This window comes from Epinephelus lanceolatus, chromosome 14, assembly GCF_041903045.1.
Source record: "Epinephelus lanceolatus isolate andai-2023 chromosome 14, ASM4190304v1, whole genome shotgun sequence".
In the NCBI taxonomy this organism is placed as follows: Eukaryota; Metazoa; Chordata; class Actinopteri; order Perciformes; family Serranidae; genus Epinephelus; species Epinephelus lanceolatus.
In genome coordinates this window covers 30,495,812-30,517,527 of record NC_135747.1, presented here as the reverse complement: position 1 = coordinate 30,517,527, position 21,716 = coordinate 30,495,812, and the positions used below count along the sequence as shown (strand labels likewise).

The 21,716-nt window shown below is 43.4% G+C and overlaps 1 protein-coding gene across 16 annotated transcripts in view; it reads left to right on the top strand.

Moving 5' to 3' along the window:
- mycbp2 (MYC binding protein 2) overlaps positions 1-21,716 on the top strand; it is an 85,290-nt gene that overhangs the window by 59,492 nt on the left and 4,082 nt on the right. For 6 of the 16 annotated variants that reach the window (XM_033617435.2, XM_033617430.2, XM_033617433.2 and 3 more), the window contains 24 exons: positions 563-787; positions 1,846-1,978; positions 2,055-2,180; positions 7,638-7,817; positions 11,155-12,783; positions 12,884-13,053; positions 13,412-13,659; positions 13,767-13,934; positions 14,465-14,622; positions 15,912-16,111; positions 16,312-16,461; positions 16,556-16,716; positions 16,886-17,042; positions 17,167-17,391; positions 17,631-17,696; positions 19,195-19,434; positions 19,526-19,615; positions 19,708-19,788; positions 19,874-20,140; positions 20,366-20,649; positions 20,831-20,927; positions 21,062-21,181; positions 21,280-21,381; positions 21,481-21,609. In XM_033617435.2, coding sequence (XP_033473326.2) covers positions 563-787; positions 1,846-1,978; positions 2,055-2,180; positions 7,638-7,817; positions 11,155-12,783; positions 12,884-13,053; positions 13,412-13,659; positions 13,767-13,934; positions 14,465-14,622; positions 15,912-16,111; positions 16,312-16,461; positions 16,556-16,716; positions 16,886-17,042; positions 17,167-17,391; positions 17,631-17,696; positions 19,195-19,434; positions 19,526-19,615; positions 19,708-19,788; positions 19,874-20,140; positions 20,366-20,649; positions 20,831-20,927; positions 21,062-21,181; positions 21,280-21,381; positions 21,481-21,609 — 5,406 coding nt within the window. Of the gene's footprint in view, positions 1-562; positions 788-1,845; positions 1,979-2,054; positions 2,186-7,637; positions 7,818-11,154; positions 12,784-12,883; positions 13,054-13,411; positions 13,660-13,766; positions 13,935-14,464; positions 14,623-15,911; positions 16,112-16,311; positions 16,462-16,555; positions 16,717-16,885; positions 17,043-17,166; positions 17,392-17,630; positions 17,697-19,194; positions 19,435-19,525; positions 19,616-19,707; positions 19,789-19,873; positions 20,141-20,365; positions 20,650-20,830; positions 20,928-21,061; positions 21,182-21,279; positions 21,382-21,480; positions 21,610-21,716 lie in introns of all 16 variants that reach the window. The other 10 variants (XM_078174612.1, XM_033617439.2, XM_033617437.2 and 7 more) reach the window with 5 other exon arrangements.

Below are 21,716 nucleotides of genomic sequence, written 5' to 3'. Positions count from 1 at the left end.
ATATAGCCCTTTAGATTGCCATGACCTGGATGACTGAGAATCTTCACCGACAAGATTGAGAGGAATTACCTGTGTATAGGTCACAGGAAACTCCTACATAGCACACCTTTCAATAAACAACATATAACATGTAGGTGTTTCCAGTCTTTGTGCTGAGTTAAGCTAACTGCCCGTTGGCTGTTGCTTCATATTTAATGGACAGATATCGGAGTCGTATCAATCATCTCTAACATCAAGCAAGAAAGCAAATAATTCCAAAAATGTTGCTTAAAGGCCTTGAAGATCACACAGCGGGCATGTCCAGATGAATGACTTCTGACTGCTCTATGAGAAATGAACTAGGGTCCAAGACTTAACAAATAATTTTATTTTTACAGGGTAGGTTGGCTGAGCAAGCATGCTCTTGTCCCTGTTACACTGCTAACAGCAGCTCTTTACCGTAATATTTCAGGACTTAGTTTGAAACCTGTCCTGGACTTATACTTTTTTTTTTTTTTTTTTTTTGCAGCCTGTTGTTGTGTTACTGTGCTTTGGTTTTAATCCATGGTCTTAATTCTTGCAGGAGGTCAGGGGCCCATCGGAGGAGAACGTAAAGGAGGTGAGCAGCTGCCCTTCCCACGAGGCCCCCATTCGGGTGCAGAACAGGGCAGGGCAGGGCGGCGGCCCGGGGCTTTATAAGGTAGTGAAGACCGGCCCCTCTGGTCACAACATCAGAAGCTGCCCAAACCTTAGGGGTATCCCCATTGGAATGTTAGTTCTTGGCAACAAGGTCAAGGCCATAGGCGAGGTACGCACTCACCCCAAATAATGCAATGTATTTTCTGTGGCTAGAGTTGAATAAATCAGCCTGTTTAGATCACGTCATGTAATATGTCAGTAGATTTTGGCCTTAATTCTCAGAAATCAGAGTTCCCTCTTTGCCTAAACTGAACTGATTTTGAATGTAAAGAATGTAATCTGTCTTTCTAAGGGGAATACATCAGGTGCTTCTGGGTGTGGGTGTGTGTTGTGTATCTTTCCACCCGTTGAGGTCTTACCAGCTCCTGCGGCTGGAACATTTACGCGTGCTTCCTGACTTACTAATTCCAGTGTGTCTATAAATCCATTGCAGTTTCAGGGTGTCATATTCAGCTGCCTCAAGACTTCTCAGTGGAAGTCTGATCACAAAATGCTGGAGCCTTTCCGTGCCTTGACCGTATCTTTCTTGCACTTTTAACAATCCTGTCAATAACTTTGGTACTTAAAACTTGCTAAATTGTGTTTGGCTTGGTGATGAGTGGAGCCTCCCCCTCTTTTTGGATATCATTGGCTGCTGCTGTGGTGTGTCATGCTGTTCAATAGTTTTCCTCTCTGAGCCTGTACTGGAATGCCCTGTCTGAGAACTGAGAGGTGCAGCCTGCACATACTAATACTTCCGTCTATGTCTGTTTTTCCAAAATGATAATATTTCAGGGAATTGAGAAAAAACAGCCTCATGCATTTACCTTTCAATAAGCTACCCCTTTCTTAGAGTAAGTTTATTTTTAATTTTAGCTACATCAGTTTTGTCCCGCAGTGTCTGCTGATACACAAAATCAAATTCATGTGATCTACTGCTTTAGTTTTTGTATGTGTAATCAGATGAATTGAATGTTTGCATGTTAATGATCTACTGTAGTTGAGTGTGTGTCATGGTTTTGCCTGTGCATTAATAACATGGATGTACTGGGGTTGATGAAAAATGGCTATGACTGTTTTTTTTTGTTTTTTTTAAATAGATGAGGGTTTGTGTGAATGTGCTGTGTGTGTGTGTGAAGTGTTCAGTGTGTGTGTGAGTATGGATAAAGAGTGTTGTTTGTGTACCAGGTGGTCAACTCAGAGGGGACCTGGGTACAGCTGGATAAGAACAGTGTAGTGGAGTTCTGTGAGAGTGATGAAGGAGAGGCCTGGTCATTGGCCAGAGACCGCGGCGGAAATCAATACCTTCGCCATGATGACGGTAAGCCACGCTCAATTGGGGAAACCACTGAACCTTCAAATGTGATAAACTCTAACAATTTATTTTGCTCTTATAGAACAAGCACTGCTTGAGCACGGGGCCCAGACCCCACCGCCCAGCCCCTTCTCTGTGCAGGCCTTCAACAGAGCCACAACCTCAAATGGAGCACAGGGCTTTGACTACGGCATCTCCAACAACAAAGGTGAGGTCAACTTGGTGTAGAGTTTTTACTTTCTTTAACATATCCTTAATCTGCATATCAACTTGCTTTCAACATCCACTTTGCTTTCTGCTGTCCATTTACGTCAGAAGTCGTATAGTCCTCAGGCTGTCTTTAAAGATTTTGAGTGATGTTTGATCGTTACTGATGTATACCTCACCTCTGACTTCACTCTGCACTCCCTATCTTTATTACTCCCTGCTTTACTTTAACATACCTTATATCTGACTCTCCCTGTGCTTTGGACTGAGACTTTCACAAGTTCTCATGCAGCTGCCATTGTTGTTTGTAGGCCTGTCACGATAATTAGCAACTTATCACAGTCACCTAGAATGGTTGAGGTCATGTCCATATATTGTACGATATTACATAAAATATTATTGCCTGTTCAGGAATAGCTCAGTATATCTCTTTGCTAAGTGTATATTTATTTAGGTGCATTTTTTGTTAACAGGGCCTGAGGGTCCATTTTATTTGTGTTTTAGTTGTGTGGTTCTATATATGTTTTATTTCTTTAAGCTGGGCTCAGACTACAGGAATTTTAAGATCCTAACCCACTTTGAAATCAGGTTGCGCATAAGGAAGAAATTCACAGATGTTCTTCTCTCTAATCTTAAACATGCCCAGGCAACAAGGTTTGAAAATAATTGCGCATTACGCACTACAGGATATTATTAAGGTTATCGTGTCAGAGGGAGCATAAATGCGCCACCCCATGTGATGTCATGGGGACACAGATGGAAACAAAATGGAAACTGACATGGTGCGACATCTTGCTGTAATGTAAACAACGCTTTGCAGTGAGAAAAACAAAAAAACAAAAGAAGAAGACTAAATGAGTCTGGATGAAAAAAATGGTAGACACAGATTGTCTATTCTTCAGTGAGAACTGGAGGTGAGATATTAACTCTCAGTTTTAATAGATGTTAAGAGTTCATGCTAGCTAACGTTAGCCTCAAGGCCTAGAATGTTTACCATTGCTTTGCAACACCGTTGGCTGCTCTGTACCGATGTAATCATTATTGTAATCATCCAGATTTTTAATCCTAAATATCAAACATGTTCGAAATTATGGCAACGGCCCTGATGAGTCTGCGGGCAGTTGAGGAAATTTAAGAATGTATCTGCAACCCTCTGACATCACCAGAGAAATCTGGACCAAATATCAGTACTGACCAAGGTCCCAGACCAGATTTCTCCTGTAATTCTTGGGAGGGGTGAATGTGGTTTATATCATCCCAAAACTCCTGTAGTCTGAGCCCAGCTTTCGGATATATTACTTTCTCATTCCAGTGTCAGAATATTCAAAGTTCATTGCTCTTTGACAGGGTGTACTTACATTATTTTGCTGTTACTTTAGCATTATATCAGTGCCATAAAATGGTCTAAATCACTTTATTTCTGTGACAATATATATAGTCCAACAAAAGTAGTTATCATGACAGGCCTAGTTGTTTGATACATTACCCCATGTTAGTTCTAGAAATGTAGAAATTTTCACCATCTTTGGTTATGCAGTTATATTACAATAACAAGTCAAATCAACACTCACTTCACCTCCATACTTTATGACAGCACATCCACGAGGTATATGTGATCCAGTATGGGTCAGTCAGTCTCTTTAAAATTACAGATGCCACCAGTCACTGATCTATCATCTCTATTTTGTTTACGCATGTTTTAATCATGTCTACTGTTGATACTTCATGCCTAACATCTCTGCAATGTCAGGCATATGTGTATGTCTGTGTGCATGGGCCAATCAGTGTGCTTCCATTCATTTCGATGACTCTGGGCTCTGTTTGTTGGGCGCTGTGGGCTCGCCCAACACAGGTAACTGGCCCTGGACATGTGTCGGTGATTTCACCCTTTGCCCTTTGTTGCCTTAAAGGGTAACTTGGGTATCTTTCAACCTGAACCCTATTTTCCCATGTTTTGTGTCAAAGTGACTAATGGGAACAATAACTTTTGAAAATGGTCCAGTATTGAGTGAGAACCCTGTAGCCACAAAACAAGCTGCAATGATGCCACTTGGGGCAAAATGGCACCATCAGTTTGTTGTTCCAATTAGTCACTTAGACACAAAAACATTGGAAAATCGGGTCCAGGTTGAAAAATACCAAAGTTTCCCTTTTAATTTAGTCTTTTAAAAACATTTGATCATACACATAATCCTTGTTTTCTTAAGAATTTTGTTGAACACTGAACACATCACTTGAATGAACTCATCAGCTCTGCTACACCATGAAAGATTGGCTGGCCACAAATGTGTCTGTGTATCTTTTCTGCCTGAATATCATGCTGTGTCAGTCGTTTTCAAAACGGCGTACCTCTTCTTCGCTGCTTGAAAAAGGAGGCTGACCTGTTGAGACACTTCGCCATGCTAATCAGAGAACCATGGTTTTTCAGATAATGCAATGTGATCGTACAGTAGAATAAAGGCTCCATACACACTTGTCATTTCAAGTGTCTGGATTAAAGCCAGATGCAATTTTATACTTGGACACATTATGTGTCTTTGTTAGGCAGATCACAAATCTGATTGCCTTTTCCGTAATAGTGCCAAATGCAAATCTGTGTAGGCTTTACTCCATTTGCTACACAGAGCACTAACATTCTATTAAGCCTTGTGTTTGACTGCCAGTGTTTCTGTTGCTTTAACATGACAAGTGGAAAGATGACTAGTTTCTGTGTCAATTTGGCTGACGTTGACACAGGAAAGATCCTGTAAATGGCTGCTTGCACAGACCAGCAGAGAAGTAAAGACTAGGTTTGTGACATGGGAGAGATGGATGCTTTTATGCCTTTTCAACGTCACCTTTTCAAGGTGGTTTGAACGGTTAGATGGCACTAGGTCTTGAATGCGTCTTGGTTGCATTCACGCTGGGCTTTTTTGATGCTGGATGACCAATCTGCCCTGCAGTGCATAAATTGGAAAAGTGTATTAATGCCCAGACACACCAAACTGACATCAAAGAACCAGTGGCAACAAAGGCTGACCATTGCATCGCCTGTGTCCTGGCTACAAAGCTGCACTTGAATTCACAGCAAAGACTGCAGCTAATGGCCAACTAGCACGTACGTTCGGTGCCTGTGTGAGAGGAAATGTCTCTCCATACTAGTCTAGCAGGCGGCGGTAGTCTGTATTCATCATTCAAAAAGGGAAACCGGAACCGGAAGACCAACAGGATAGATTCAAGACCCCAGCTAGCCAGGTAGCACATTAACAACACAACCGGATGTTGAAAGAACAAATGATATTCACTGTGCGGCACATCTGTTTCGATCTCACGCCCTCTTGACTTTTGTCATTTGTTTGTTTTCCTCACTTCCATTTCTCTTCTCATCCACTGAGCTGAACTGCCAATCAGAGTGATTTCACTCACTTAGGGGCTCCATCGTCTCCAACACAGATTCAGCATACTGAATCGGCCGAAAAGCAGCCAACAAGGGCTGACTAGTGCCAATGGTGTGGGACACTCTGTCACTGACGGCACAACATTGACCAACAGCATACTGTCTGTTTAGAGTGTCACGGCCCCATGAGGTGAATGGTTTAGGCTCCACTATTCTGCTTTAAAGTGGACAAAGTGTAGACCCTGCACTCAATACAGAATGAGTCAAAAAAGTACTGTGACATTTAATTTTGAAACCTCACAGATGTTTGTCGGCCATCACATCCTCCTCGATCTCCAAACACCCTAAGTACGCTGCATGTCTTAGCAAGCCCTTAGGAGGCCGCAGGCCTTCACAACTCCAGGTGAAGGTCATAGCTCCTGCCGTACAATCTGATGGAAGGTTTGAATCACTAGCCACCTGTGTGATGGATCCATCATGCTGTGAGGCAGCATTACAGAATGATCGCCTTCAGAATGGTCAGCTTGAGGGCCAGCCTCTGGCAAACCTCTTTGAGCAAGTTGGAGAGCAACCTTACTGACAGGTCTCTCAGGCTCCAGTGTTCAGCCATTGTGGTTGATTTCCCCACCTCGGCTTCATCCAGGCAGCTTCCCTTTTCTGGATCCAGCAATTGATGAAAATAGCAACACACACAGACTTCTGTTACATGTGACAAGAGTTCTTGATGCAGTGTCAGCTCAACAAACAGTATATGGAGAAAGGTCCAGTTTCTCCCAGCATTTTGGAACTTCTAATGAGGACTCACAGATGTTTTTTTGTTTTTTTCTCAAAGAGTGACTCTTGAAATGAATACTCTGCCCCTCCCTCAATATACCCTTTCCCCAAATACAGCTGTGAAATGGGAGGAGCTGCTGGTTCCGAAAGCATTTTTTGTAGAACCTTGTATGAAAAGGTTTCTGTTGATAATATCATCAGTGCTCTGCAGTATAGAAACACAAGTTTTACTGGATAATTTGAAAATAGTATGGGTTTTTGTTAGTTGCATTTCTTTCTTTTTTTTAGTCTGCTACAGCATACATTTTCATTCTGTGAATCACCTGTCTCTAAGGAAAAACTCAGAAACCAAATAGGAGAAATGTTGATTTTTTTTTTTTGTTTAATGGTGCCGGCCCAAAGTTTTGCATTAATTTGACGTTCCCAATACTGATTCCGAAACCTAAACTTGTGTATTGGCTGATGCCTTTTTACAGGAACGAGGTTACTCTTGGCCGCTTTAAAACAGTAGTTGCCAGTGGCTGCACAGTGTAACTTGCTATGTGGGCTGCTGTTTTAGAGTGTCAAAGAAGAATTGATTTTACTGGAAGACTGGAGTTTTATCCGGTTGTGGAATGATTTTTAGTTTATTAATTAATTGTATGGTATCGGTTCAGTGCTCGTCAGTACCTGATCCATCATTTTAGGTATTATCAGAGGCATTTCCGATACTGTTATCAGTATCAGAACAACTCTGGTGGAGAACTTATTTTGAAACAACTTATCAAATCTTGCATAAAGCACTTATGTTAGAGTGACCATCTAAAGTTGCTAAGGTCTCCTTCTTATTTAATTCACAAACATGAGCATACGCCTCGTCCTGTGCCTTAGCGAGCCATCAAACATTCACTGCGGGAAAGAGTACTGCTCATTAAACATCATTTGAACTTGGCCGCAGATGTTATTTGCTAATGTGTCTTGGGAGGTGTAGTTCAGATCTTTCCTTGTGTTTGTCACCCCGGGATGGTATCTTTTCGGCTTTTCAATCATACAGTAGGACCAGATGATTCTTGACCCATTTGCTGACTTTTTGGATTCCCATCCAACCCTTGGACGTGCTCCTACTGTCAGTCCTCTTACAGAAAACAAATAGGACTTTCACTTCTGGTACCTGGCAGCTCCTCCCATTTCGCACATATGTTGCGTCCTAGGAGATGACTGAATGACTGATAGAAGATAAACTCTGAATGATCCTCATCCCCCCTTTGGAAACCTCAAACCATAGTATAAGCTGTAGTTTTTCCCCATCCTCTGTCTCCATGTTTGCAGGTGACCGGTTGAGTGCCATACTGAATTCCATTCAGTCTGGGCCCTTCCTCTCAGCAGCTCCCTCCTCCTCCGTATTTGAGCAAGCCGCCCAACCTCCCTCCTCCTCCTCCCTTGTCCACAGCCCATTTGTGTTTGGACAATCCCCCTCCCAACTGTCTCAGCCACAACCACAGCTTCTGAGTAAGTCTGTCCTGCTTTCTGACAGCGCTTGCTTGCACAGGTGTTGATCCTTTTTCCTCCCAGCTTTTTGTTTTCCTAATTTGTTCTGTAATTATTCATGTATTTTCTGGGTAGGGCTCCAGCGATGTGCGACACATAACAGCGCAGTTATGTTCTCCAGTGCAGAAATATCCCCAACAAGCCAACATGTCTGTTATTTAATGTTTAAATCTTGTTTATAAAAAAAACAAATCAGGTGACACTGCCTTCAAAAATATGCATTGAAGGGTGTTTTCACTTGTTTTTGAAAACAAGATTTCAAACTTAAATACTTGACTAAGCGTTTTGTTAAAAGGGATATTCTTGCCATGTGCTGAAGTAATAGCCTGAACTGCTTATTTTTCTGCTTGCTCTCTTGTTAAGTCAGCTTTATTCTTCTTTTCCTCATCTTCCTTGCTGCTTTGATTTCAGATCTGCATTTTTCATCCCTGATTAACAACTGGTTTCATTTTCTGCCTCAGCCAGCCCAGGGCTTCACTGCAAATGTAAAACAGTACTCTAAATAGCTCAGTCAGCCTCCTAAAACAGCAAATTTCAGCCCAGTAATTAAGTGACAATATTACATATAACACATTTTAGTAGCTTGTACTTTCCCTAGTTAATTCAGATACAAAGAACCACAATTTAATATTAAGATTATCTTAGAACAGGATCCAAGATATTTGTTTATTTGTATGTGACCTTTTCAGCATGTGTAGCTCTCTCTCTTCCTGTCGGTCTTTTCTTCTGTATTGCTTCCTCTCTACTTGTGGTCATCTTTTTTTTTTCTAATTTAACCTGGTTGCCTCTTTCATACGGAGCCCCGGAGGTGAGAGACAAAACTAATTTGTGTGCATAAGTTAACAATCTGTGCTCTTAATTTAGCTTACAGGTAACTTATCACCTTCTTCCTATCACTCATGCACCCATTCCATGCACTATGGATCACTTTAGTGGATTTAATGCAGTTTTATTTTGATCCTGGACTGAGATTTTAGCTGTTAAAAACAATGCTTTGAGACCTCTTAAGTCTTATTTTACAGGATAAAGGACTGTTTTGCCATTTGATCATACTGAGGATGTTCATAAAAACTCAGCTTCAGGGGTGTGGAGCGCTTCACAAAGGTTTTCTTTGTTGTCTTCAAACTTCCAGCTGACTAAATGCAGCATGTCAAAGGTTTGCTGCCCTCTACAAGCAAGGAAGAGGGAAAAATATATACGATATTAAATTGAGAGCATAAATTGTGTACACAGATTAGTTTTACTTTCCATGTCACCTCCAGGGCTCTGTAACTTCTTTTTCTCCTCTATAAGTGTCTCTCTTTTCATGTTTCTATCCGTTGATCTTTCCGTCATTTTAACTTGTTGTCCTCTTTCTACTCCACCTTCTTGACTTGACCCCATTGCCTCTCTGTGCCTCTGTCTTTCTCTCTGTGGTGGCCCCTCTTTGCGCTCCATGCCTTGTTTGTTTACCTGCTCCACTGTTTCCCGCTGTAGATGGTTCATCACGCAGCCTTGCTTCTCGCGAGCGTGTGCACAAAAGCAATGTGTCCGTGGCTGGGCATGGTACTGCTCTCTCATCTCTCGCTCTAAGGCAAAAGGGTGGGTAATCACAGCATGCATGCCTCCCTCTGACTGAACAGAGGGTGGGTAGGAACCCAAAGAAAAAACAACAGTCTGCTCTGTGACGAACAAAGGGCTTTGTATTTTAGCTTGTAAAAAACATTTTGGGCATCTTGTGTTAGTGCCAACTTTAAAAACTGTGGCCCTAAAGTGAGACATGGCCAAACACAATATTACAATAAAATGGAAAAGCTGAAGGTGCATAATAAACACATATGAAAATAGGTGGACCTTAAGTGCTATTGACTTCCAGGATGTTTGTGGTTACTAAACTGATGGCAATCAAAAGTTTCCACTCTTAAGTTAAAGGGATAGTTCGTATCTTTTGAAGTGGGGTTGTATTAGGCACTTATCTATAATCAGTGTATAACATACAGCAGATGTTGGTTGGCATGCCCCCACTTTGGAGAAGCAGGCAGGAGTACCACCATGGAAGCTACACAATGTACTGCTGTGGACGGGGGCAGCAACGAAATGTATTTTAGCTACCTCAAAAATGTCCTATCTAAAAGTCAATATCAGATAAAGTGTATGCTGTATTTAGAATATTTTCACTGCTTTATCTTGTCGTCAGACAGTAATTTCCGACAGGCAGCTGAAGCTGTTATATCGCTCTCTTCTAGATGAAGCTGCTTCCCTGTTGAAAAAGGCTGTCTGCAGCAAGGTGAAGCAGTAAAAATATTCTCAGTATACCGTACACTTAAACTCAGAGTTTGACTGATAGTGGAATTTTCAAAGCTGATATAACAACAATAGTTTCGGACAGGAAAAAGCTAATAGCCGATCAATCAGCCAGTATCATCCCCCACTATATTAGAAACTGAATAACTGTTGAGCAAGTGAAAGTAATAAGTACCTAAATAAATAAATAAATAAAACTGGATCTCTAAATATCAATCTCAAAGTCTGGTATCATTTGAATCAAATCTGCAACAAGATAATGAATAAATTTTTGATGGGAGTGATTTTTTTTTTCTTTCAAATTTTTTAATGTTATTTTCCCTCAAAGTCAACCTCAGATCCTCAGGTACACATAACTTTACCTTGACTTCGTGCATGAAGCCTCCATGCAAAATGGTGATCACAGATGGGTTGTATTTCTGTTACTTGTATTTGGAATATATATATTTTGAATTATGTATATGGTTGCTGCCACCCTTCCACAGCAGTTTGCTTAGCTTCTGTGTCGATTCTTCTGCCTGCTTCTCCAAACTGGGGGCGTGTTGACCAACATCTCCTGTATGTAATACACTGACTGGATAAATACCTCATACAACCCCACTTTAAAAATCCAAGTGATCCCTTTAAGGCTAGATCCAGTATTAGTATTAGTATTAGAGGTCCCAGGACTGGGCTGGAATCCATCTTTCATCAGCTCTTCCATGGTCCACCAGCTATCTTCATCCATATCAGAGTTTTTGTCTCATACAGTAATAGACAGACCGAGCTGTAGGAGAAACACTCAGCTTGTAAAGTAGAAAATATTTTACTCACATGTGCTTTACAAGACTTAACATCTTTCACCTTCTGGACTTACATTCTTCTGCCCTTCATTGCATTTTAATTTTATACTTTCAACATTACATTTTTTCCCACTCAGGTTTTGAGTGTTGTATTTAGAGTTTAGTGGTTGCACTCTTACCATTGATTTAGTCCTCTGTTGTGGTGTAACTGTATTTGAATTGTTAACGTTTAGGTGAGCGAGGGAACCTGATGCCCGGCGCACGGCCAATGTCCCCAGCCTCCAAACACCGCCAGGAGAATCGCTCACCCAAGCAGGACAGACAGGGAAGCCGCTCATCAGAGCAAAGCAGGATCAAGCAAGGGGAGGGTGGACTGTCGGCCAGTGAAGCCCTCATCCTGCGGTCAGACACAGCCAAACTGAGGTCTGACTCCCACAGCCGCTCTCACTCGCCCAATCACAACACTCTGCAGGCCCTGAAGGCAGACAGTAGAACTCCAGGACTTCGGGCTGAGTCCCCAAACCCTGGCTCTCGCTCCTCCTCTCCCAAACAGAAATCCTCTTCAGGCAGGTCTAGTCCCTCCAGCACCTCCTCCCAGCACTCCTCTTCATCCCACCATGACAAGAACCTCCCACCTAAAGTTAGCCCTTCCTCCAAAGCCCGGCTAGACCCTCCCAGAGAGAGGTCCAAGTCAGATTCATACACTCTGGACCCAGACACACTTAGAAAGAAGAAGGTTCCACTTACGGAGCCACTTCGAGGCAGGTCTACCTCTCCTAAACCTAAACTGTCTCCTAAAGATCCAAATAAAGGATTGATCAGTAATGCAGAGAACCGTGTTCCTTCTCCACATGTGACCCAGGAGAACCTCCACAGTGAAGTGGTGGAGGTGTGCACTTCTAGCGCACTCCTCTCAGAGGACGGAAACGATGAAAACGCAGAGGCCCGTAATGCTGAGGAGGGGTCATGCAAGGTGCACTTTAGCATTGGCAAAGCTCCTGTGAAAGAGGAGCTAGAGAGCCGCTCTTCACCCAAAGTCAGCCGCAAAACCTCCAGTCGACACACGCGCCCTAAGAAGGACAAATCTGGGCCTCTGTTTAAAGGTGAGAGTACATCCAGGGCCACAGAGCCCGCCAAACAGGCCATGTCACCTTCTGTGGCTGAATGTGCGCGAGCAGTTTTTGCAGCATTCCTGTGGCATGAAGGGATCGTCCACGATGCCATGGCCTGCTCCTCCTTCCTCAAGTTTAACCCAGATTTAACCAAAGAGCACGCCCCCATCCGCAGCTCCCTGGGAGGACAGGGTGCTGAGGAGAAGGAGAGCAAGTTAAAGAACCGCCACTCCTTAGAGATTTCCTCTGCACTTAACATGTTTAATATTGCTCCACATGGCCCGGACATCTCCAAAATGGGAAGCATCAACAAAAATAAGGTGCTGTCCATGCTGAAAGAACCTCCACTGCCAGAGAAGTGTGAGGAGGGGAAAGGAGAGGCCACTTCCTATGAGATGACCTCTCACCCTGCTATGAGGGCAAAGTCAATCTTACCGTTGACGTTACAACATCTGGTGGCATTCTGGGAGGACATCTCTATGGCGACCATCAAGGCAGCCACTCAGAACATGATCTTCCCGAGCCCGGGGTCCAGCGCCATCCTAAAGAAGAAGGAACACGAGAAAGACAGCAAAAAGGCGAAGAAGGAGAAGAAGAAGAGGGAGAAGGCAGAGGTGCGTCCAAGAGGGAATCTGTTTGGAGAGATGGCACAGCTCGCCATGGGCGGACCGGAGAAAGACACCATCTGTGAGCTGTGTGGGGAGTCTCACCCTTACCCTGTCACCTACCATATGAGACAGGCTCACCCAGGTCAGAATACAGAAAGTTTTGGTTTGTGTTTTTATACTCAAACATCTTTCCAAAATGTGCTCTGTGCCTTTAACATCCCTCCTTGGTATTTCTGTGACAGGTTGTGGCCGCTATGCTGGAGGCCAGGGCTACAACAGCATTGGCCACTTCTGTGGTGGTTGGGCTGGGAACTGTGGAGACGGAGGCATAGGAGGCAGCACCTGGTACTTGGTGTGTGATCGCTGTCGGGAGAAATACCTGAGAGAGAAACAGACTGCCGCCAGGGAGAAGGTAGCCTACTTTTGCAAGGCTGTGGTGCTAGAAGGGTAACTTCAATGTTTTCCAACCTGGACCCTATTTTCCCCTGTTTTTGTGTCTAAGTGACTAATGAGATACTCTTTGTGTTCATGATGGTGGCAGCATGGGTGGTGGAGAACACAAAAATGCTGAAGTGAAGCCTGTAGTTAAAGCAGCAGTCCAGGGAAGCCAGCGAACATGTCACTTAGACACAAAAACATGGGAAAACAGGGTCCAGGTTGAAAAATACCGAGGTTACCTTTTAAATGCATGTCCCTTTTTCACTCTCAGATTCTTTCATCATAATGGCTTCTTCAACTTAACTCAAAACCGCTCTGCATGTCTTTGCCAGGTGAAGCAATCCAGGAAGAAACCCCTGCAGGTGAAGACTCCTCGAGCGCTGCCCACTATGGAGGCCCACCAGGTTATTCGGGCAAACGCTTTGTTCCTGCTGTCCCTCAGCAGCGCTGCCGAGCCCAGCATGCTCTGCCACCACCCTCCGCGGCCCCTGCACTCCCACCTGCTTCCCAGCCTCAAGGAGGGCGTGTCGGACGAACTCCCCAATAAAATGGGCTGCCTGTACCTGCAGACACTAGCTAGGTAGCTAACAGCTCAGTTAATAACAAGGTGTTTTTTATACAGCTCAGAAAACCCCTACAGTAGCATGTGCTGACATAATGATTTATCACTCTCTTGTCATCCCTCAGGCAACACACTGAGAACTTTGGGGCCTACCAAGACGATAACCTCTTCCAAGATGAGATGAGGTATTTGCGCTCAACATCTGTTCCTGCACCTTACATTTCAGTTACTCCTGATGCCTGTCCCAATGTGTTTGAGGAGCCAGAAAGCAACATGAAATCAATGCCGCCCAGGTAACACATCGTAGTACGACATTACTACTTCCACCTGCTTGTTTGCATGCTTACAAAATGAGTAAATTGTGGATGTTATTATTAAAGATTTTCTCATACACCTACTGTTCATACGTGACATAGAAACACATACATGCATGATACTTAAGTCGTGGCAGATCAGGTTAGTTGTTAAAATATCGGAAGCATTTTCTCCTGCTGATATATGCTGTACAAATAGTTAGTTCTGTGTCTCCCAGTTTCGCCCCTGCACCCTACTGTACATAGTTTGACAGCAAGCTTAATTATCATACGTCCTCATCATAACCAGCCTCATTGTGTACAATACAAAAGCGCCTGACTGCTCCATTCTCTGTTTAATGTAAGTGTTTGGTGTGAAATTAGCCTTCCTTAGTGGTGGCCTTTATCTCCTTTGCTCCTTCTAGTGCTGTATTTAAACTCTGAACAGTTAACGTCTTTATGGTCTTTGTGTTATAGGCTATACTGTGTCCTCATCTTGTGTAACGTAAATGCGCTATGCTCTCTTTTAGTCTTGAGACCAGTCCAATCACAGACAGCGACACAGCAAAGCGTACAGTGTTTCAGAGGTCTTACTCAGTCGTAGCATCCGAGTATGACAAGCAGCACTCACCGTCTCCAGCCCGGGTCAAAGCTGTGCCCAGACGCAGGGTCCATAGTGGAGATGCAGGTAATCACACATGATCATTTCAGAAGTGATACTTGAAGGGGAAATTGTGTGGATGTCCAGTGTTGATGGTGAATAAAGTTGATGGAAGCATTAAACTCCTCAGTGTGTGCGTGATAGTGACTGAGAAAGCTGAGTACTCCTGCTTGCAGTGCCTACATGTACCAAGGTGAGCTTCTGACACCTATAGCTGTTACTAGCCTAGTAGCATATGGCCCTCTTAAGCTTATTTTGTTGGCCAAAATACAGTGTGACTTTTCCCATACTTCTGCAGGCGTCAAAATAAAAACACAGAGGCTCTGTAGTCTGAACCAGCGTGAACCAAAATGACAGCGCTCTTTTTCATTTTTCACATCGTCCACGGCAGTGAATTACTGCTTCACTCCTTCCCTATTTTACCTTTCACAATGAAAAACCCAATTTAGATTGCTCAGAGCATTTTGCTAAGAGGCAACTCAACAAAATAGCTTATAGTAGCTTTGGATGAAAAAAATACTCACTCAGTTGTCATCTGCCCTGGGTTGAATTTTTCAGTTTATCTTCGGGATTCTGAAGATCTCCAACACACCTCTGTTCAAGTGAGGAGTAAAACTTTCACGCATAGTAACAAAGAATCGCACACACGGGGTTTCGGGGTTTACATAGGTGACAGCATCCACAAAAAAATGCCCACACTGAAATTCATTGCGAAAGAATGATTCTGTTGGCATCGTTAGGCAATTTGAGCAAAGGCACCACCAGTTGGTGTTTTCTCCAGGGTTTATCCTCCAATACCTGAGCTGGCCGTATCCTCAATGCTGTAGCCACAGCCTTGGCGCCTCTCCGCTGCATTTCTTTGGCCATATACTCTGGGTCAAATAAATATAGTTGAATATCTAGTCAGCTAAAACACTTAAAAATGTATCCTTGTCCCTAACATCCTCTGCACTCATTTTTTTGGATGCTATTTTTGCTGTTGAAACTGAGCTAGTATGCTCTACAGACTAAAAGAGCACTAAAGTTCTGTTTTTGAGCGACATCTAGAGCACACCCCCAGTTTACCTGAGGCAAAATCTATGTCTCTTTCACGTTAAATGACAGTGCTGAATGCAGGAATAATAGATTTCACAGCTGCAGACTCAGCTCTTGTATTTAATATTGCACAGACTGAGGAATTTATTGCTTCAGTTTACTACCTTTAACTACCGTCAACACTCATTGGACATCCATATAAAAGGTGGTAAGTTGTCCCTTTATGTATTAGCGAGTTGCAACATCATTTGTAACACCCTCCTGCTCTGTCCCCCACACAGAGGTGGGATCTTCCCTGTTACGGCACCCATCTCCTGAGCTGTCCAGGCTGATCTCGGCCCACGGCTCCCTCAGTAAGGGGGAGAGGAACTTCCAGTGGCCTGTCCTGGCTTTTGTTATCCAGCACCATGACCTGGAGGGACTGGAGGTGGCCATGAGGCATGCGTTGAGGAAGTCTGCCTGTAGAGTGTTTGCCATGGAGGTACAGGCTGCAGTATCTCTCTAAATCTCAGAGCTCAGTCGTGCTTTAATTGTTGCTATTTATCCAGCAGTGACTCAAGGTTATAGGCAGTTAGTCAATTAGATTTGTACACTTAATTAGCTAATAGACATAAGTTGGCTCGTAGTATTGTTTGTACATGGTAAGGAGACTAATTAGTTTTCTCTTGGTGTCCCTGTCAGGCATTCAACTGGCTGCTGTGTAATGTGATCCAGACCACCTCCCTGCACGACATCCTTTGGCACTTTGTAGCATCTCTCACCCCATCGCCCTTTGAACCTGAGGAGGAGGAGGAGGATGAGAACAAGGGGAACAAAGAAAACATTGAACAGGTAATGAGTGGTTAAATGTCAAAACCATGCAGCATTACTTTTGCTTTTCTTTTGCTTCCTCTAAGTATGACCACCTCCACTCTGTGCCCTACAGGAAAGAGACCTTGGCGTTTGTGAACACCCGCTGTCGGACATTGTTATTGCTGGGGAGGCAGCTCATCCTCTCCCGCACACCTTCCATCGGCTCCTTCAGACCATCTCAGACCTCATGATGTCACTTCCCAGTGGCAGCTCACTGCAACAGATGGCACTTAGGTACACTTCCTGAATCATTTAAAAATGATACTGATTTCAAATTACATTAACTCGGGGGCAATGTTATAGATTTCTCCTTCTTTCTCAATTTTAGGGACTATATTTGACATGTTAATTCAATCAGAGATTCATGCACATATCAAGATATCTTGGTGACTTGTTCTTCTAGGTGCTGGAGTCTCAAGTTCAAGCAGTCTGACCACCAGTTCCTCCACCAGAGCAACGTTTTCCATCACATCAACAACATCTTGTCCAAGTCAGATGATGGCGACAGCGAGGAGAGCTTCAACATCAGCGTGCAGTCAGGCTACGAAGCAATGAGCCAGGCAAGAAAACAACCAACCTTACTTGAGATCTATCTTCTATTAGTCAACACAGGTTGAACCAACATATTGTTTGTTATGCATCTGTGTTAATGACATGCCCTAATCCGACTGTGTGTGACAATAGGACCTCTGCCTGGTGACCTGTCTGAAGGATCTGACCAGTGTAGTAGACATCAAGACGTCCAGTCGTCCCGCCATGATTGGCAGCCTGACAGATGGCTCCACAGAGACCTTCTGGGAATCTGGAGATGAGGACAAGAACAAAACCAAGAGCATCACCATCAGCTGTGTGAAAGGCATAAATGCCACCAATGTGACTGTTCATGTGGACAACTCCAGAGACATCGGGGTGAGAGGGAACAGCAGTGTCATTATTATATCAGAGTGTCTGCAGGACCTAAAAAGTCTATTTGTCCAAAAATCAGTCCTAAATTTGTTTAAAAATTGTCTTAAAAGGTCTTAAAAAGCATTAGATATACGTGTTTGACACTTGTAGACACCCTGTGTATAAATGCAAAGTTAAAACCAAGTTGAAATTGATGATAATATATTTATAAAAGTCGAATTTTCCCTCTGTCATATCCACAGAACAAAGTCACATCAGTTACATTCCTATGTGGCAAAGCAATCGAGGACCTCTGCAGAATCAAACAGGTAAGTTTCTTTGGTATTGTGGGAATACAGTGTAACCAGTGTAATGTGTGCTTTAATAAATGCTGTTAGAAATGTGTCTGTTTAACATCTGAACACCCGTGGTGTGCTGCAAACGTATTCCTTTGTCCTTCTCTAAATCCAGTGACTTCTTAAGTAAAGAAGTAATTAAGTATTAGATTAGGGGCTTGTTTTTGTAAGGTGTGCCTCAGTTAATCTAGCGTAACAATACTCTACAGATCTACGTGCACATTGGGCTCGCTTGCGTAGTCAGTGTTACTGGTGTTAAACATCATTTGGGCATATACTGGATTACATTACTTGCCTCCCTCCCACCATCGTTTTGCTGTTTTGAAATTTTTTAATCAGTACTTAGTTGGAACACGGCCCTTTCAGTTATAAACTGGAAGTGTCTGTTCCGTACAGCAGCAGCAGAGTCACAGCACAGAGTAGCAGAAGTCAGATTTCATTTATAAGGAGAGACAAGACGATGGTGAAGGATTTAGTGTCAAAGCAAAAAGCAATATTTCAGATTGGAACCTAATGCTAATAGGGAACCTGAAAATGAGTGAAAAGGAGTCTGTGACATTGCTAAGAAGTTTGAGGTGTGCAGTCTGTTGCCTGCAGCTCATCATCTAACAGCCCACTGTGGCTGCTCCTTCTTGTTCCATTTAGGGCTGGCATGATACCAGATTTTTACTACACAATGATTGTGGCCAAAAGAGTTCACAATAATGATTTCTATAAAAAATTAGAAGGAAAAAATAATAATGTTATCAGTAAAAATCATTGACATAGCTTTTCGTACTGTGCATATTGTCTCTTTTTGGCAAATGAAATACACTCAAAAAATGAGTGTTGGGAGGTGAAGAAAGAGTCTGTAACGATAACTGTACAAATGGACACTTGGAAAGTCAAAAGGCAACAAGATGGTATTGGGGGAGGGAGAGAATGGAAAAAAACGGAAATTATTTAAGAGGCGCTGGATTATTTACACAATATCATCATATGTATAGTATTAACATAACATTTAATTTTTAAATGTCACGGTTATTGTCAATACAGGTATGTCGCAACACCTGTCTTCCATTGCTCTATGCAATATTTCAAACTGATGTGCTGTCAACAAATGCTGGAAATGATCGTTGTCTTGTTTTGTAGAGGCATTTTTGATGAACGGTAGCTATAGCTGAGTTAATCTCACTGACAAACACCTTGCATTTACTGTTACGACTTAATAATCAAATCAACTCGTGTTTTGCCAATTAAATGTTTTCAATATGAAGCTGTAGCCGTGAGAAATGTTCAGTTTGCAGTAACTTAATACAGCACTCAATACAGATATTGAGCATCATTGATGAATATCGTTTCTTGTAAAATGTCCAGTGTAATAGGCAATGTCAATGTTATCACAAGTTTATTAACTGGTGGGAGAATTTCCTCACCGTGGCATCCCCACATGTAGCAGAACACTGAACATCCCCATGCTTTTTCATCCAAGGTGGACCTCGACTCGCGTCACATGGGCTGGGTGACAAGCGAGCTCCCTGGAGGCGATCATCACGTGATCAAGGTGGAACTAAAAGGTCCAGAGAACACCCTGAGGGTGCGCCAGGTGAAGGTCCTCGGCTGGAAAGAGGGCGAGAGCATTAAGATTCTAGGACAGATCTCAGCCAGCATGGCCCAGCAGAAGAACTGTGAGGCTGAGACTCTCCGAGTATTTCGCCTCATCACCTCACAGGTCTGTCTAACAGCTTCATAGATATGACTTATAATAACCTGACAGTATATCAGGAGTCTCTTAGAAACTTTACTTTGTTGTACACATTTAGGTCTTTGGAAAACTTATCTGTGGAGACGCAGAGCCGACTCCAGAACAAGAGGAGAAGAACCTTCTTTCATCACCCGAGGGAGAAGACAAGGTCTGCACTGTGACACCTTATCTGTGCTGTTTAACTGACTCACATTTCGTGACCTTTAAGCTGTTTTACACTTTGTACAATTTCATGAATAGGTACCGTCTGACGCAGACCTTAAAGAGCACATGGTGGGAATCATTTTCAGCAGGAGCAAACTCACCAACCTCCAGAAACAGGTGAGCAGTCAGATCCTGGGACCGCTCAGCAGGATGAGTTATTACAATCTCAGGCCTCTTATCTAACGTGTGTATTCATCTCCAGGTGTGTGCGCACATCGTTCAGGCCATCCGCATGGAGGCCACGCGTGTGAGGGAGGAGTGGGAGCACGCCATTTCCAGCAAGGAGAACGCAAACTCTCAGCCCAGTGACGATGACGCCTCCTCGGACGCCTACTGCTTTGAGCTCCTGTCCATGGTCCTGGCTCTGAGTGGCTCCAACGTCGGCCGCCAGTACCTTGCTCAGCAGCTAACACTCATGCAAGATCTGTTTTCTCTGCTGCACACGGCTTCCCCGAGAGTACAGAGACAGGTGGGTAGTGTACACGCACACATACAACTCGAGGTTTAGTCATGTGCAACTGTTTCTCCTCTTAAAGATATTTTAAAACCTGTATTGTTAGTGTTCAGGTGTAACACTTTCTTTCAAATAATGTGTTTTATAAGCATCTCTTCTGTGTGTATGTGTTAATGTAAATACCTTGTGACACTATTTAAATTATGTTCTTGTTTGTCATCTGATCTGACCTTACCTCAGGTCACATCACTGCTCAGACGCGTCCTTCCCGAGGTTTCACCAGTGCGGCTTGCCAGCATCATCGGGGTGAAGGCTCTGCCACCAGCGGACATCAGCGACATCATCCACTCCACAGAAAAGGGCGACTGGAACAAGCTCTGCATCCTTGACATGTTCCTGGGCTGCATCGCAAAAGCTCTCACCGTGCAGCTGAAAGCCAAAGGCACCACCATCTCTGGCACGGCCGGCATGGCTGCGGGTAAAGGGGTCACCACTGTCACTCTGCCCATGATCTTCAACTCCAGGTAAGTTAGTTTCTACTAGACCTACGCAGTGACAGAGCGAGTAGATCTGCTTCCAGACCCTTTTCATAGTTTTTTTTCTCCACTATTAATGTGGGAAAACCATGTTAAACTAAATATTAATCATAGCAGAGGCAAATTGACTTTTATTTTAATACTTATTTGCCCCTTTTTTCACGCTTAGCTACATCCGCAGAGGGGAGAGCCACTGGTGGATGAAAGGCTCCACTCCTCCTCAGATCGCAGAGATCATCATAAAGCTGGTTAAAGACATGGCAGCTGTAAGTTCTGTTTTTTTAAATTTACCTTTCCATCTAATACTCTGCAAACCTAATTTGATACGGACATCCATTTTTATCTTTTGTGTTGTAATACACCTTAAAAATACCTCTAAGACCCTCATTTGTATTTTTAGGGCCACCTTTCAGACAGTTGGTCCAGAGTCACCAAAAATGCAATAGCTGAGACCATCATAGCCCTGACCAAAATGGAGGAGGAGCATCGGTCTCCTGTGCGCTGTATCGCCACCACAAGGGTATGAACTCAAATATCGTCACATACAAAGTATGTTTTTATGTTTACAAATACTCTGCATTCGTTAATCATAAATTAAATCCCCGTTTGGTCTCGTAGCTGTGGCTGGCCTTAGCTTCACTGTGTGTGCTGGACCAGGACCACGTTGACAGGCTGTCCTCTGGTCGTTGGATGGGCAAAGACGGACAGCAGAAGCAGATGGTGAGAACGATATATAAGGCCAAGAGCTGCACTGTGTGAAAATAACTGGCAGATGATCAAAAGAATAAAAAGTTGATGTCCTGCTCCTTTAATCCGCAGCCTATGTGTGACAATCACGACGATGGTGAGACAGCAGCCATCATCCTGTGCAACATGTGTGGCAACCTCTGCACCGACTGCGACCGCTTCCTCCATCTGCACCGACGCACGCGCTCTCACCAGAGACAGGTCAGTGCTTCCATGAGGATTCTACCACTAGTGTCAATATGAAGTCCTTCCAGGATTATGAAGGCTGTTTTTGGAATTGCTGATTTCATGGCAGCTTTTCTAAAAGA